Source organism: Pinus tabuliformis, chromosome 5_2 (genome assembly GCF_031772625.1).
Source record: "Pinus tabuliformis cultivar Carrire ecotype Pingquan chromosome 5_2, CPIR1, whole genome shotgun sequence".
NCBI lineage: Eukaryota > Viridiplantae > Streptophyta > Pinopsida > Pinales > Pinaceae > Pinus > Pinus tabuliformis.
In genome coordinates, this window is record NC_142306.1 from 706,134,403 (window position 1) to 706,149,394 (window position 14,992).

At 39.4% G+C, this 14,992-nt stretch overlaps 1 protein-coding gene across 2 annotated transcripts in view; it reads left to right on the plus strand.

The window, feature by feature from the left end:
• The first annotated feature begins 1,971 nt into the window (after positions 1–1,971).
• LOC149161110 (bifunctional monothiol glutaredoxin-S16, chloroplastic-like) overlaps positions 1,972–14,992 on the plus strand; it is a 55,638-nt gene continuing 42,617 nt past the window's right edge. Inside the window, exon 1 of one of the 2 annotated variants that reach the window (XM_089436882.1) lies at positions 1,972–2,722. In XM_089436882.1, the coding sequence (XP_089293008.1) occupies positions 2,303–2,722 (420 nt within the window). In that variant the 5' untranslated portion in view covers positions 1,972–2,302. The remainder of the gene's footprint in view (positions 2,723–14,992) is intronic. The other variant, XM_089436881.1, reaches the window with a different exon arrangement.

A 14,992-nucleotide genomic window follows, 5' to 3' on the forward strand; every position in this document is an offset into this window, starting at 1 on the left:
GGAACATGAGAAATCAATGATTGAGGCTGGGGATCCATGAAGTAATCTTTGCTATGGTGGAGGCCCATGGCTCTCAAAGCTCACCCTACAAGTGCCCATGTGACCCTCTGGAGGGCTAGGACCCCATATAAAGAGACCAAGCCCCAAATGGAAGCCCACCAACAATCCTAAATAAGATCCAATGCATCCCCTTGCTCTCAAATACAACAAATCATTAGAATAACTAAGTAAAAGAGTTTACAAATCATGGAATCAATGAGGCACTTCATGGTGGCATGGCCTTCCATAGTTGGCTTTGGCATGTGCAAGTGTCTCCAAGCTCAATAAGGGGGTTAGCCAAGGACCCTGTTAGGTGGTTTCAACCTTTAAAGGGGGTGACATGTCCATGGTACATTTATCAAGTGGAAGGTGGCAAATGATATAATAATGGAACAAAGTGGGGTCAAGGAAATGGTCTAGGCCACATGTGATGTGACATAGAGTAGCTATAATGAGGGAAGCCCACACTTGGGTATATGAGTGTAGGAGGGAGCAATTGTGGTACATAAGTTACCCACGTCCTTAGTTTTTCCACCCTTCTTCATACGCCCTTTGCCTTTTATTGATTTTTCTTCGTAATTGCTCAAGGCTCCAAGGGATGAGAGTATGATGTGTGGTATATAACAATATGTACCCCCTTTTAAGGCGTGCCATTTCATTGTCGACCAGGGGTTGGGACAATCATGGGTTCCTTAATGTGGAGGGGGCTCATCTAGGGCCCACAGGAACCATGGCGATGGCCATATATGAGGGGTAGAGCTTATGTTTGGCTTTTGCCCATGTGCTAAATCTGTATGTCCCGACCATCTTTTGCATTTTGTGGTACCTTTTCCTGTTGGGAGTGGCCAAATTATGCTTTTTCTTTCTTTTTAGCTACATCAACCTTCGGGGCATCGTTCCAAGCGCAACCCAAGGCATGGGAAAGGGGACGGGGCAACTAACCCTATGTGGACCTAGTGGACACATGTGGACATGGATGGGAAAAATGATGAATGGGGTCAAAATGAGCAGGAAGGAGCATGTATATGTTGTTGGGAAGTGGGACCACGCGACCAAATCAAGATTTTTCATGTAGTGCCAACCCTAAAGCTAGTGGCCAGTAAAGAAGATCCCATGGGACTAGGATACAAGGCTAAACACCAAATCGGGTGGAGGAGAAAAGAACACCGACCTAGCCTAATCTTTTTGCTAAATCCCCCTACCAATCCATGCCCAAAAGCGTCCATGAAAAGTAAACAAAATTACTCAACTAAACCAATGAGGAGTTATACCTTCGGGGTCGGGAGGCCCACCTTCAAACATACATTCATAACAGATGAGCGAGGGACCACATAGCTGGCTTAGGTGGCAGAGAAAATGACACATCGAGCTATATGGTCGCTGCAAGGGGCTACTGATTGCTGACTGAGGACCATCTAGGAGAAATTTTTTCTCATATGCATACTACCCACATGAAGTGGGTAACATGCCCAACACCATGACTTACTAATACCAAATGCCCAAAAAACCATAACTCATGTTGAGATGCCACATGTTCATATTCATATGCTATTTTTTAATTAAAAAGACAAAAAAACATAACTATTTTGAAATAAATTTCAAACTTTAATTTGTTAATACCATTAAAAATATTCTATAAATGTTAAATCCTTACCATCTACTTAACAATTATTGATAATTAAATTATCATTTACTTAATAATCATTGATAATTAAATTAAAATTTTAAAAATATTAAAATACTAATCAATATAAATAAAAATAATATTAATTTAAATAAAAATTATCCACTTTTAAATTATTATTATTTATTTAAGTTGAGAAAAATTCTCATATTTATTTTCTCATTATTTTAATTTAACCACGTTTAAATAAATAATCCAAAAAAACAAACCAATAATAAGCAGCCTTACACAAAACGTAGCTTTAGCAAAGCCTTAGCCAGCGTAAGGTTATCGTTGGGAACATTTGAGGAACCAAACAATGAGTAGACCCTGAACTCGTCCATATAAATCTCTTCCGCCCAGGGACTCGGATTGTGACTTAATGGAGAAAATTACCCCTATCCCTTGATGCACTTCCCCCCAGTGGTACAATAAGAACCCGTCACTAGAAAACTTGCACCGACGTACGTTGCAGCATCTGATTCCATTCATATCTTCGGCACTCGTAGCTATTTAGCACTAACAAATCATTCCTTCAATCCAGATTAAGCTCCTCCACACTCAATCATTTCTATACGTTCCTTCGTTGGACTGACAGCCATGGAAGCAGTATCCACAGGGCTCAATATCCGATTCCCATCCACAAATACCTTCAACGCTTCACCCTCAATTACTTCTATACCAGCTTGTACAACCTCTATGTTTTTACAGCAATACCCACATCGATCTTTTCCCAGATTAAGCTTTATTCAGCGACCCCATGTCTTTGAAAAGGCAAGGACCAGCAGCAGGAGGCAGCCCAGGGGGATAGTTTGCTCAATGAAAAAACTTGCAGAGACAGAGGCAATTCCACTTGAAGAGAATCCAAAGAGTCTTGCTGAAAAACTCCCATATGCTACAGGTGTGTATGCCATGCATGACAAGAGTGGGGAGCTTCAATTCATTGGCATTTCCAGGATGGTTGCTGACAGTGTCCTGAACCATCTCAGAGATGTTCCACAACTCTGTGGATCAGTCAAGGTACAATGTCTGTAATCTTCATGACACTATAGATACATATGTGGGTGCGTATTCTCCGTGTGCTTCTGTGCATTAGTTTCCTATTATAATGCTTGTACTATCTGTAGGTAGTTGAGACTTTTGTTTGGCAAAACAAAGCTTTTGGGCCTCGGCTATTGTTGCGTTCAACACACCCTTTATTGATAACCTCATAATTGCCATGCCAAGATAGGTAATGTTTTTCCCCTGAAAATGGTGCACTGATTGATCGGAAATAGTGTCATTTTCTGAAGATAAAATTAACCACTTAAATCTCCAGATACTTTTAAGGAGATGTAAAATATGAAGAAGATAGAAAATAAAAAAGAGGCAGAGGACAACACTGTGCTTAGAATCTTAAACCACTAGTTAGCAAGGTCAACACATCAAAACAAAACTGACCCTAGTAAAAATCATATGGTAATAAAAATAAATCAAAATTGAGGTTGAAAACCAAAGTTCACAATTCGAAATTATGCTCCATACTGTAATTACCAATTAATCATTTGGGAGCTCCAGTATATTTCACATTAGATCGTTCATTGCCCTACCCTGCCACAGTCCACAATGTCTCTGCCCATATTCGCACTCCATGCTGGCTGATCTCCTAGGATTCCTGTCCATATTCGCACTCCACCCTGACTGATCTCCCATGTTTCCTCCGAATGGTGGTGAGGTAGCCAACAATCTGCATTCTGTACTTCAGCCTCCCTACAGCTGATTACCTTCTCAGTGTACTTTCTTACTAATCATCTATGGGAAGAATGCCTACTATGGGACCTGCCCCATTGTCTGCACTGCCTGGTTCTCTTCCATGTGTTGAAAGTGTAGTGAGCAAGGCCTTTTGGCTTGTGCCTTAGCCATTGAAGACCTAGAATTGTCCTCATGAGTTAGACTTCAGTTAGGATGAGTTGTTTCCAGTTTACTGGAATAATCATCAAGTTAGCATGCGTAGAGTTGGAGCTTCAGTTAAGCGAAGTCTTCATTGGTCTTACTACAGAGCAATTTATTTCAATTTTCACAGTTAGCTCAATATCTTTTCCAGATTAGCAATCACATCAGCATTAAAATAAACTGCAGATAGAACATAAATATAAATCGCAGAAGACAAGGCAAGACAAGAGGACACAAGATGTGGCGCTAGCCAGAGACAAACCCCAATGTGGGGAAACCCTTGATCAATTCTTCTTATATGTTCTTCAATAGTTTAGCAGAGAGAGAGATAGTACATTTACAACAGAAGTCAACACTTTGACTTATCTAGATAAGAGCATAGATCATCTCCTAGGATGATGATACATGAGATCAGTTGAAGACATGCTGCTTCAACTGATTCTCCAAGGTGACTCCTTCACCTATCATAGTGCTGCATCTCGTCATCATGCTGCACCTCACCGTGCTGCACCATGCTGCACCCATCATCACAATGCTGGACCTCATGCTGCTGCTGTCCCAGTGTTTAGCACTGCTGTACATAGTGCCACTGCTGCACCATGCTTACTGCTGTCCCAATGTACTTGCTGCTGTCCATGCTTTACCATGCTGCTGCTGTCCATGATTCTTCATGCTTGCAGCTGTCCTAGTGTCATTGCAGCTGTCCCATGTACTATGCTGCTGTCCCATAATATGTCCAGCAACACTGAGTTATAGAGTCTACACCAACATGCCCAAATAGTCTACAATTAGGCCATGCTGTCACCTACAACAATGTGGTATTATGACAGCAGTTAAAGTGACTGCAACTAGGTCTCTTTGGGCAGTGAATAAGAGTCTTTACAAGACTGATAATGGACATCTCTTAACAGTGGATTGGGGCTGCCTTCAAACTGTATATAAAGCTTATATTCCACTGCTGATCAGCCCTCCCTTTGCTGCGGATTATGGCTGCACTTTACAGCCATCAAACTGACTCAACACATACAAGATTCATTCCAAGATGTGTGCACTAGCTCACTGTTCTAGGGTAATTAGGCTGCTGCAATTCTGGACTGGTTAGGGCAACCAACCACAGTCCTTAACAACCCGCAAGCTAACCCAAAATTGCTTCCTCTTGCTGCGGCTGTCCTTAAATAGGATGCTGCCCTCCACGCTGCTCCTTGAGGGCAGTTCCAAGCCCAACGTATGGACTTGTCGCCCTAAAATAGTTGTTGCACCCTCCAGCAAACCCTCCTTGCCTCGGCCTCCAAGAACAGTCACTCTGTCCTCTAAACGGACCCCTGAAATAGCCCTCAAATGACCTCGCTGTCCAGACTTCTTCTTGCTGCGGCTAGGGCTTGCTTTAGCTGCAGTTAAGGGCTTCTTCTACCTTTCCTCTTGCGGCAGATGTGGCCTTTCCTTGCTACAGAATTATGGCCTCCTTTTTGACAGCGAATAGGGCCTCTTGACAGCGGATAGATGACCTTAGATTAGGTCTCTCTAGACTGCGTTTTAGGCCTCCTTTAGACAACGGATTAGGGCTCCTTTTGGCTGCGAATTGGAGCTCCCTTTGACTGCGGCTAGGGCATGTATACCTGCGGCTAGGGCTCCTCCAAGACTCCTCCTTTAGGGCTGCATAGAAGGCATCTTGACTAGCTGCGTAGAACCCTTTCTTCACTGCATTAAAATCTCCTCCATGATAGCGTTGGGATCTAGGGCATCCTCTAGGGCAGCGTATCCTCTTTAGATTTCTCCTCCCACCAAAACCCAAAGACAAGTGGAGAGGAAGAGATCACCAAGAGGATGTGTGTACAAATGACTTTCAAGGCACCTCTATTTATACTAAAACGTTGAGCACAAGAGGGGTTTATTTGGTTGCTAGCCGACCTTGACGAATTGTCCCATAACACAAATAAATTCATATCTCCATGAATACTTATCGGAATTGGATGACCTTTAGATCAATCCTACACCTCTCGATGAGAGGGATCCAAGAAAAATATCAACTGCCATTAATAAGATGACCCACATGGAGTTTGGCCCTAGTTGCCAATTTTAACACTATCACAAATCGAGTTCTAAATTTGAACTAGCCTAATCTAGCATGGATCAAATCTATAAAGAGAGGACAAAGGCACAAGTAAATAACAAATTTTGTGCACAAGGTTTGTGTAACAAGACAACTCACGAGTTTGTGAGAGGAGCCTTGATTATGGAGAGCACAGAGATTGTATCCTAAGGAATAGGAGACCACACATGCACAAGGATTTAGGAGATTGATTGTGCGTAGATTTGAGGAGCTTGTGCACTAAGATTTAGCAGGCCACAAGTGCGTAGGAATTTGCACAAGGAATAAGGGCTTCTAGTGCACAGAGAGCAGGTTTTGCAAGCAAGTCAAGGAGGCAGTGGAGGAAGAATTGTGTGCTAGAGGGACGAGATCAAGCAGGATCAAGGCCAACTAAGATCAATTGTATTTGTTGAGTTTTGTGTGAGAAGCATAACAATTTCTCAAAGAGACAAATTGCCTTGTAATAGATCCTAGTTATCAAGAATAATCAATAAAATAGCCACATCAAGCAAGCAACTTTTCCTGTTGGGTTTCCTGAGAAAAATATGTCAATCTGTGCATGTGTTTTTATCTTTGTGTTTTTATTTCGCTGCTTATAAGTTGTTAAGAGGCTCTATATCTTGGTAAAAGTTAACTAGTTTCAGTTATCAATTATTCATTTGAGTAGTTATAGAGTTTTTCATGGAAATTTAACACCATGCTTGGCTTGCCTTTGTTGGGGTGGGGGTTCAATGTTGCACAAAGCATGGCCGTTGGGAGCATCATTTTCCCAAAACTCTTGGGAGTGGAACATCTTGAAAGTGTTTGTTTTATATACTATATATATGCATATTTGTACATTAATGAAGATAGAGAGGGTTTCCATAGTATATTAATGGTTGATCATTCAAGCATCAACCATCTAGATTGTAGCAATTACAAACAAACATACAAATTTTTAAGCCATGTGGTAGAAAGTAGGAATGAAATGGTTATCCAACAACTGCGAATAATAACATGAATCATGACCAAAAAGTTATGTTTACAAAAATAGGCCTTCTACACACCGAAGTATGAAGATTGAAATGTCCACAACAATAAATTGAGTTAGTTGCTAATGTTGAAGTTTCTAAGTTTACTTAGTTAGAAACCCTCCATGCACTTTATCTGATTTATTCCTACCTACTTGTTATTTTCTTTAACAAGTTATTTACAATGTAAATACTAAAAATAAACACTAGTGCATGCTCAACATATTACAGATCAACAACTAAAAAGAAACAGAAACAAACACACCATATGACACCATTATTTTTGGACTAATGTTCCTGGAAAAACCCAATGTGGGAAAACTAGTGCAGCTATCTGAGGGTTTTCTTATTAAGCAATATCAGAGTACAATCTGGGTGCCGAAACTAGCCTACCCAACAGAGAATTTCCTTAGCAGTAATACCTCTCCGTTTTTGACAAATCTACTGGCTAAAACCCAGGATAATCCTTTCGGCAGCTATTCAACACCAATCTGCCCCAAAAACCCTAGCGTCTGCCCAATCTGGATTGCGTTAGCCTCTCCTAGCCCAGCGCTGGCCCTACGTCAGCCTATCTTGGCCCGCGTCAGCCCCAGGAGGCCTTGCGTCAGCTCTCTGAGCCTCTGCGTCAGCGACGCTGTCCTCTCTGGTGCTCTGCGCAACACTTAGTTGCCTTTGCGTGGCCCTGCATGAGCACTGGCTGCTTCTGCATCACTATTTCTGGCTGCTCTGCTGCTCTCTCGGCACTATCTCTGCCTCTCGGTCTCTCTGTACTCAATGCCCCTCAGCTGCTCTCCGATCACTGATTCTATCTCTCTTAGCAAACCCTGCTCTAGAGAATAGAGTGGCTGATCACTTTGGTGTATTCTCCAAGTGACCCTCAAGCCTCCTCTTGTACTTTTCCTGTTGACATCTCAACGGCCGAGATTAAGTCCCTAATCAACGTCTAAGATTAGATTTGGCTTGATCCATGTCTTTTGGACCATTCTAACACAGATTCATATTAATACACATTAATATTTTATTTTCCCTAAGTTTAGACTTAGGGACTTCATTAAAAATATTAATTATTTTAATATCTCCCGATCTGTTTAGAATCTGCCCAAACTCTTTCTGGGTATTGGAGATCTCATGTGCCCTAGCCTCTCCACCAAATTTCGTGGCTAGAGCACATCTGATGCTACCCCAAATCAACAGCTAAATACTATGAATCTATCATTTATGACATATAAAGTAGTGCAAAAGGAGAAACAATTATTTTTATACCTTTATTTCTATCTACTATTCCTTCCCCTTTGGACCACCACAACTTCTACATGGGCCTCCACGTGGTGGTGTTGAAGCAGGATGCAATTGTGTAGAAGATGATGTAGATGGAACTAAAGATGAAATCCCTAGTGTCGTGGCTAGAATGTTGGACACGAGGATAATTTTTCTCAAGTCTTAGATGAACAAATTTCAATGAAATGAGGGAGAAGAAGGAATGGGAAAGGTAGGTGAAGAGGAAAAAACACAAACAAATGACACAAGGAAATAACGGAGTTGGGGTTTGGGCTCACCTTTTTAGCTTCTGAAAGTTGAAATAGATGGTAACCTTTTGTCTCTCCTCCAACCTCCTCGTTGTCTACTCCTCCATGCTTTCCTTTGTTCTCTCCTCCAAGCCTCGAAGCTCTTCTTTGCTCTCTCTTCCAAGCTCTTTTTTCTCTTCATTGTAAGCATAAGCAAACAAAGATGAAAGAATATGGAAAGGAGAGGGGGAAGAACTCTTTTATTTTCATCCTCACTTTCCCCAAACCCTAAATCTACCCTAGATCTCACATATATATATTTATTATCTTGAAGGAGTGTCCTAAACTCTTAGGGACTGGCATAGAGAGAGTCCTAGAAGCACTTAGGGAGCACACTTCTTGATTTCAGGAGTGTCCTAGGGAATGTGGCGGTTCCAATTCAATAGGGAGCTTGACAATTCCAATTTGACATGGAGCGTGTAAAGATGGTTTGAAGTGCGCTCCCTGGATGCTCTTGTATGGAGTGTGGCTTGGGGGGGAGATAACTGGCCTTCGGTGGCGTTCCCTGCAACATTGGTTTGTATTACAAAGAGAACAACCCCAATGTTGCATAAAGCAAGAGGGCATCATATCTCTTTGAAGTAAAAATTAAAGCTCAATTGTAGAGAGGAATCATAAAAAATGACTGGTTTGATGCTTCCAAAACTTCTAAGTTGAAAAGTTCCTAGGCAGAATGGAAAGTCCTAGACTAAAGCACTTCCCACACTCATCTTCAGGGGTTGTCAACAATGTTCAAATCTCTGCAAAAAAGTTCTGTGTGGTTGGGGAGATTGGTTTTTAGCAAACCCCAAAGTTTAACCCAAAGTTGTTGGGAGTAGGAAGTAAGGGGTAATAGTGGGAAGCTCCAAAGCTTCCATGAACAACTTTTCATATAATATATTGTAATATATTTTGATGCATATATATTAAAATTCATGTGAATGTCAAATTAGTTGCAGAAAACATGAAAACATAGGCTTAACTAATGGATTAATGATGATCATTAATACATCCACCATTTAATACACATATAACATCAATCATTTAGCAGTTATGACTTATAACATTGTCATTGAAGGATCAACCATAACACCAACCTTAAAGTTTTTGTTGAGAGCTATAGCTTGAATAAGAACTTTCGTATAGGTTCAATGTGAGTGTATGAGAAGTAGTTTGAGAAATTTTTGAAAAATAATTCCATTTTTGGAAAAGTAATTCTATTTTGTAACTTTCTTTAGTAAAAAAGTGAAAGTCTTATATTTAGCAGTTGAGTCTAAAATTGTATCTCATGAATAGCAGAGATTCTTTGCTAAAAGTATAAAGATAGGGCAAGGTAGAGACTTTCAACACACACATGAGCAATTGAGCAAGTTGAGTGACAAAGGGAGGGAGAGAGCACAAATAGCTAGGAAAGAGATATTTTTGAGAAGTGCTTAGTCTCGTATAGTATATGGAATAATTTTGTATAGTCACGTGTTGGCATTATGATGCATGTGTTGTACTTGATGGCAACCCACTAGTAGCAGAACAACTCACTTGTATATGGTAACTAGATGAATCTACAGGAGAGATATCAGAGGTGACAGAATGATGGATCAAAATAATGGTTAAAGGTTTGATACAGGGAGATTGTTAGTGTGTGTTGTCCTTGATAAGAGTTGTTCTTTGATGAATGAACTAATTGATAAAAGTATAAACAGGATGTGACAGAATGCATGGCAGTTGTGTTTATAGATGTGACAAAATGCAGGGTAGTTCAAAGGAATCAGTTCAGAAGTAATGTACAATGGCAAATCACATTATAACAGGTCTATTCAGAGGTAACAAAGTAATGGTACAGAAGAACAGGATGATGGAACAAAGGACTACAAATCAGAATCAAGCAATTGAAGAAAAATAATGTTTTCAGGTATGTTAAGTTGTATACGCGGGTTCACTGTACAAAAACAGCGTATACAAGCAGGTTCACTGTACAAAAAGAGCGTATTCAAGCGGGTTCACTGTACAAAAAGAGCGTATACGTATGCATGCACTTTCACAAGAGGAAAAGTGCGTATGGGATGAAAAATTAAGGAAATTAAGGTGAAAGAATACCAAGGGTCCATACCATGGTATTAGCCCACAATATTGAGCGGAATAACGGTTACTTGATCCCGTCTAAGAATACCATAGATTCTAAGTGTTGTTTTGGTTTGAGGTATTGAGAAAGGCTAAAACTATATAAGGAGAAGATCAAAGGGCGAAGTGCACAAGTAATGAATATCTTATGAAGTGTCAGATCAAAAGCAAATATGCATGTCATGGGTTTCTGGTGCTTTGCGTGATTTGAACTAAGTATGCACCTGAGTGTTTGATGATGGATGAGATCTAATGATGGATCAGGATCATGAGTCCTGACATGACTTATCATTGTATGATCTGATAATGGATGGGCTAGATCTGAATGCTAACGCATGTTTTATCCTGTATATGTTATGATCTGGGTATGTCTGAAGTCTGGAATAGCTGTAAGGTTATAAGTATTTGCAGACATATATGCTGGTTCGCCTTGGTGAAGGTGCGCATACACGCTGGTTCGGCTCTTCCAAGTAGCGTATGCAAAAGAAAAGCTAGTTGTTCAGAGATGATTGATCTATCTGATCAGTGCTGTTGTTTGTCAATGATGTCTTCTTAGATTTGAAAGTAGAACTGAATGCATAAGGAGATTGAGTCTGGTTGATTGATTGATTGAGTGAGAAGGGTTATCTCTACTGCTATCTATTTAGAATTTTGTAATATGACAGTAGATCTTCAGAATGTCATTACAATTTTGATTCAGAGGCTTTTATGATTAAGTAATTTTGGAGGGATACGCAGGTTTGGCTAAAGGAAGTAGCATATACACGTAGGTTGGCTTCATTGAAGTAGCGTATACATTCTGACATAATTTTTGGGGTTGCAGTTGGTTCTGGTTGTTGATGCTGTGTTCTGGATTCAGATCTATGTACTGGTTACAGTGATCTGTCTGTTCCAGTTGATTGGTTAAATTTTTGATTAAATATCAGTTGATTGAGTTTTCAGTGATGATTGATTCAGAAATTGATGATTGGGTGATTCAGTTATGTCAGAGGTGATTGATTGATTCAGAGATTGATGATTGGGTTTCAGCGATAGGTTGATGCAAATGTATTTGTTGGATGTATTGCAGTGGTGATTGATTTTGAGCTTCAATGTTACTGAAGGGTCCAGTGTGACAATTTGATGAAACATGGTCCCTAGAGGATACTAAGGGTTGGAGCCTTCAGTAAGGAAGTTGAAGCTTCCTGCCAGTAGTGGCTGGTGATTTGATTAGGGGGTTGGAGCTCCCTTCCAGTAGCAGTTGGAGAACGAGTGAAGGTTGTAGCCTTCTGTAGGTCGACTCCTACGTACTGGTAAACATATTGGCTAGTACAAGAGCTTAGGGGTTGCAGCTCCCTTCCAGTAAAAGTTGGAGAATGAGAGAAGGTTGTAGCCTTCTGCAGGTGGGTGCCTGCATATTGGTATGAGTCTGCACAAGTACAAGATTGTAAACAGATTATTCTCTATATTAAAAAGAAGATAGAGACAACAACAGGTGGTTTTCTCCCACATTGGGTTTCCACCTTAAATCTTGGTGTTCATGTGTGTTGCTTATGTGTGATGGTTTATTCTGTTATTACTGCACATGGTTACTGTTTAATGTTTAATAAAGTACTGATGCACTGATTAAAGATCAACATATGATGAATTAATTGAATCATAAGTTCACTGGATATACGTTGGTTGCCTTAAGAACAGTTGCGTGCACATGCGAGTTCCCTTCACTGAAAAAGCGTATGTAAATCTGATTATGAAATGAAAAAATATATTGATTTGTAAATACTGTTTCACCCCTCCTCTCAGTATTATTCCCAACAATTAGTATCAGAGCAGGGCCTTTGGCAGAGACGTGATCGCTTGAAGGAGATCCGTAGTAACAATGGGAAAGAAGCAAAAGAAGAAAGCACCTCAAAAGAAGAAGACATCTCAAAGGAACTGTGACAGTGGGAGAGACGATTGGCTATTATGTGGAAGCAACTCTTCAGATTCAGAATCACCTCAGAATGAAGATGAACAAGCAAAAGAATTATCAGGTATGAATTTGTTGTCCTCTAGTGATACATTTCTCTGTTCATTTGAAGATAATGAATGTGACAACGAAACAACTGAATTTGCTCTTATGGGTGAAAGAGAAAGAAATCGAATAGAGACAAAATTTAAAAAGCTCACAGACACAATTAGAGATCAAAAAGATCTAATTGATAAAAGGGAATGTGCCTACAAAGAAGAAGTTACTAGGTTAAAAGCTCAATTGGAGGAAGGAAACAAAGTAAGGAAGCAGTACAAGGAAAAGGAAGATCAATGTCAAAGGCTGCAGGATGAAGTGACATCATTGAGAAATGAAGTAAATGAAAAGGATACAACAATCAAGAAACTTATAGAAAGATCTAGTTACTATAAAAGTATTGAAGCTGAGATGGTCTCTCTAAAAGAAGATCTTGAAAATTCAAATAAGTAGAATGAAGAACTACCTCAAGCAGATGAAGAACAAGAAAATGAGATTCTCAAATTAAAACAAGTGGAAGAAGGAAGAAAAGTTGAAGAAATCATGAAGAAGTAGTATCTGGAAAAGGAATAGAAATATCAGGTTGAGGTAAATATCCTAAAAGGTAAATCAGAAGAAAAGGATAAATTTTTACGATTTCAAGATAGTACTAAGATTTTGGATAATATTCTTAGTAGTCAAAGGTCTCCTATCATCAAATCTGGTCTTGGTTTTCATGAAACTGTTGAAGGTGAATCTAGCTCACAAGATGAGGCAAGGAACTCTAATGCAAAATCTGAAATGCTCAACAAGGAGATAAGAGGTCAACCCCATCAACAGCCAAGGAAATAAAGACTTCAAAGAAAATCATTTACTCCTAACTATCAAAGAAAATCATTTACTCCTAACTATGGAAGTGATAATTGGTTATTTCCTATGATGAATAATGTTGAATGTTTTATATGTCATAATTTTGGACATGTTGCAGCCAAATGCAGAAGTAGAATGGTTCAAGCTAATAACAGTCACACAGAAAGATCATCAGCTTCCAGGTACTTTAAGGGATATTGTTTTTCTTGCAATATGTTTGGTCACAAAGCCATTGATTACTATAGAAGGAATATGAAACATATAAGATGTTATGCTTGTAACAAGTTTGGGCATATAGCAAAAGAATGCAGGAGCAAATTTCGGCCAACATACCAAAAGGAGAAAACATCATCACACTCCAAGGTATGGAAGAAGAAGGAATTATAGTCAGAAAAATGTGGCATAACTCAACATACAGACAGAACAAACTTAGGAGGAACTGAAAGTATGAAATTTCAGTGTTCTAATTCTCATACGCAGTTATCATAAATACAAGTCGCGTATATACGCGAGTTCGAAGCTGCACAATCGTGTATATATTGGTTTGATGAAGAAGCAGTGGGACAGACTCAGAAAAGTGATCTGATATGGTTCAGACAATTATCAATTTTTGTGTTGATAATTGATGACTACAGTCTGTGGATGTTATTTAGAAGTGCTTTTGACCCTCATAAGTTGTTGCTGACTTGATGTATAACTAGTTAATGATGATGCCTTGATGACTCTTACTGATATATGCAATGATCAGATCTGACAATGAATAGTTGGCACAGGTTCAGGGGGGGAATATGCTATGCTTCTAATAATGCATTGTTGGCATTATATTTAGAAGTCTTTGGTACATAACGATTCTTATCTATGGTGAGGACGCTTATGTTGTTGAAGTGTTTAAATGATACATCATGCTATGCTGTAGTCATGAGTTGCCTATGATGAAACCTCAGATATTGCTTGAGCCACATAGTTGTTATTTATGGATGATCGTGGATGACTCTTTTGATGATGCATATAGTTATGTTGCTTACATAGTGATCTTCCTAAGTTCAAGGAGAAGAACAAATCTAGAGTACACAACTTCATTAATTGATGTTGAGTCATTCTTTCCTTTTATTCTGCTGTTATCATGCCTTCAAAGATGCATAAATTTCATATGGTGCAGTTATGGTGCAGGATTCCCATAGTTCTTGGCTCTCACATGGTATATTGGTTGAGGATTGTTGCTCTTGATAGTATCAAGAAAGCTTGACAAATGACTATGAGCTCATGGTTTGCTAGATACATATTGCTATCTCTATGATGGATACATATTACACTGATACATGGATGATTACTTAAATTACACATTGGTAAATAATGTTGGTTGGCCAAGAAAATGGTGTTATTGCAGGTTTCATGAAGACATATCTATTTGAAGACATGGTTATTTAGAGACATGGCTTACTTAGTCACATGTGGGATGTTGGACAAATCCCTAGTTAAGATCAATGGTTGATATATTGAGGGTTGTTATGGAAAGATCATGCAGTTCCTGGTACAATGATAATGGTATAGTCATGGGTGATATTTATGGTGTTTTCACATACATATGATATGATGTGAATGGTTTTGTGTTATTGCTTGGAGATATGATATATGCTTAGTTGATTCATGGAAGGCTATATTAAGGCTTTTTCTACTAAGGAAACGAAGCAAGTTGATCTTGATGAGATCAAGAGGATGAGTTGATATCTATATGCGGCATACTTTGTCACAGGTTGATGATAT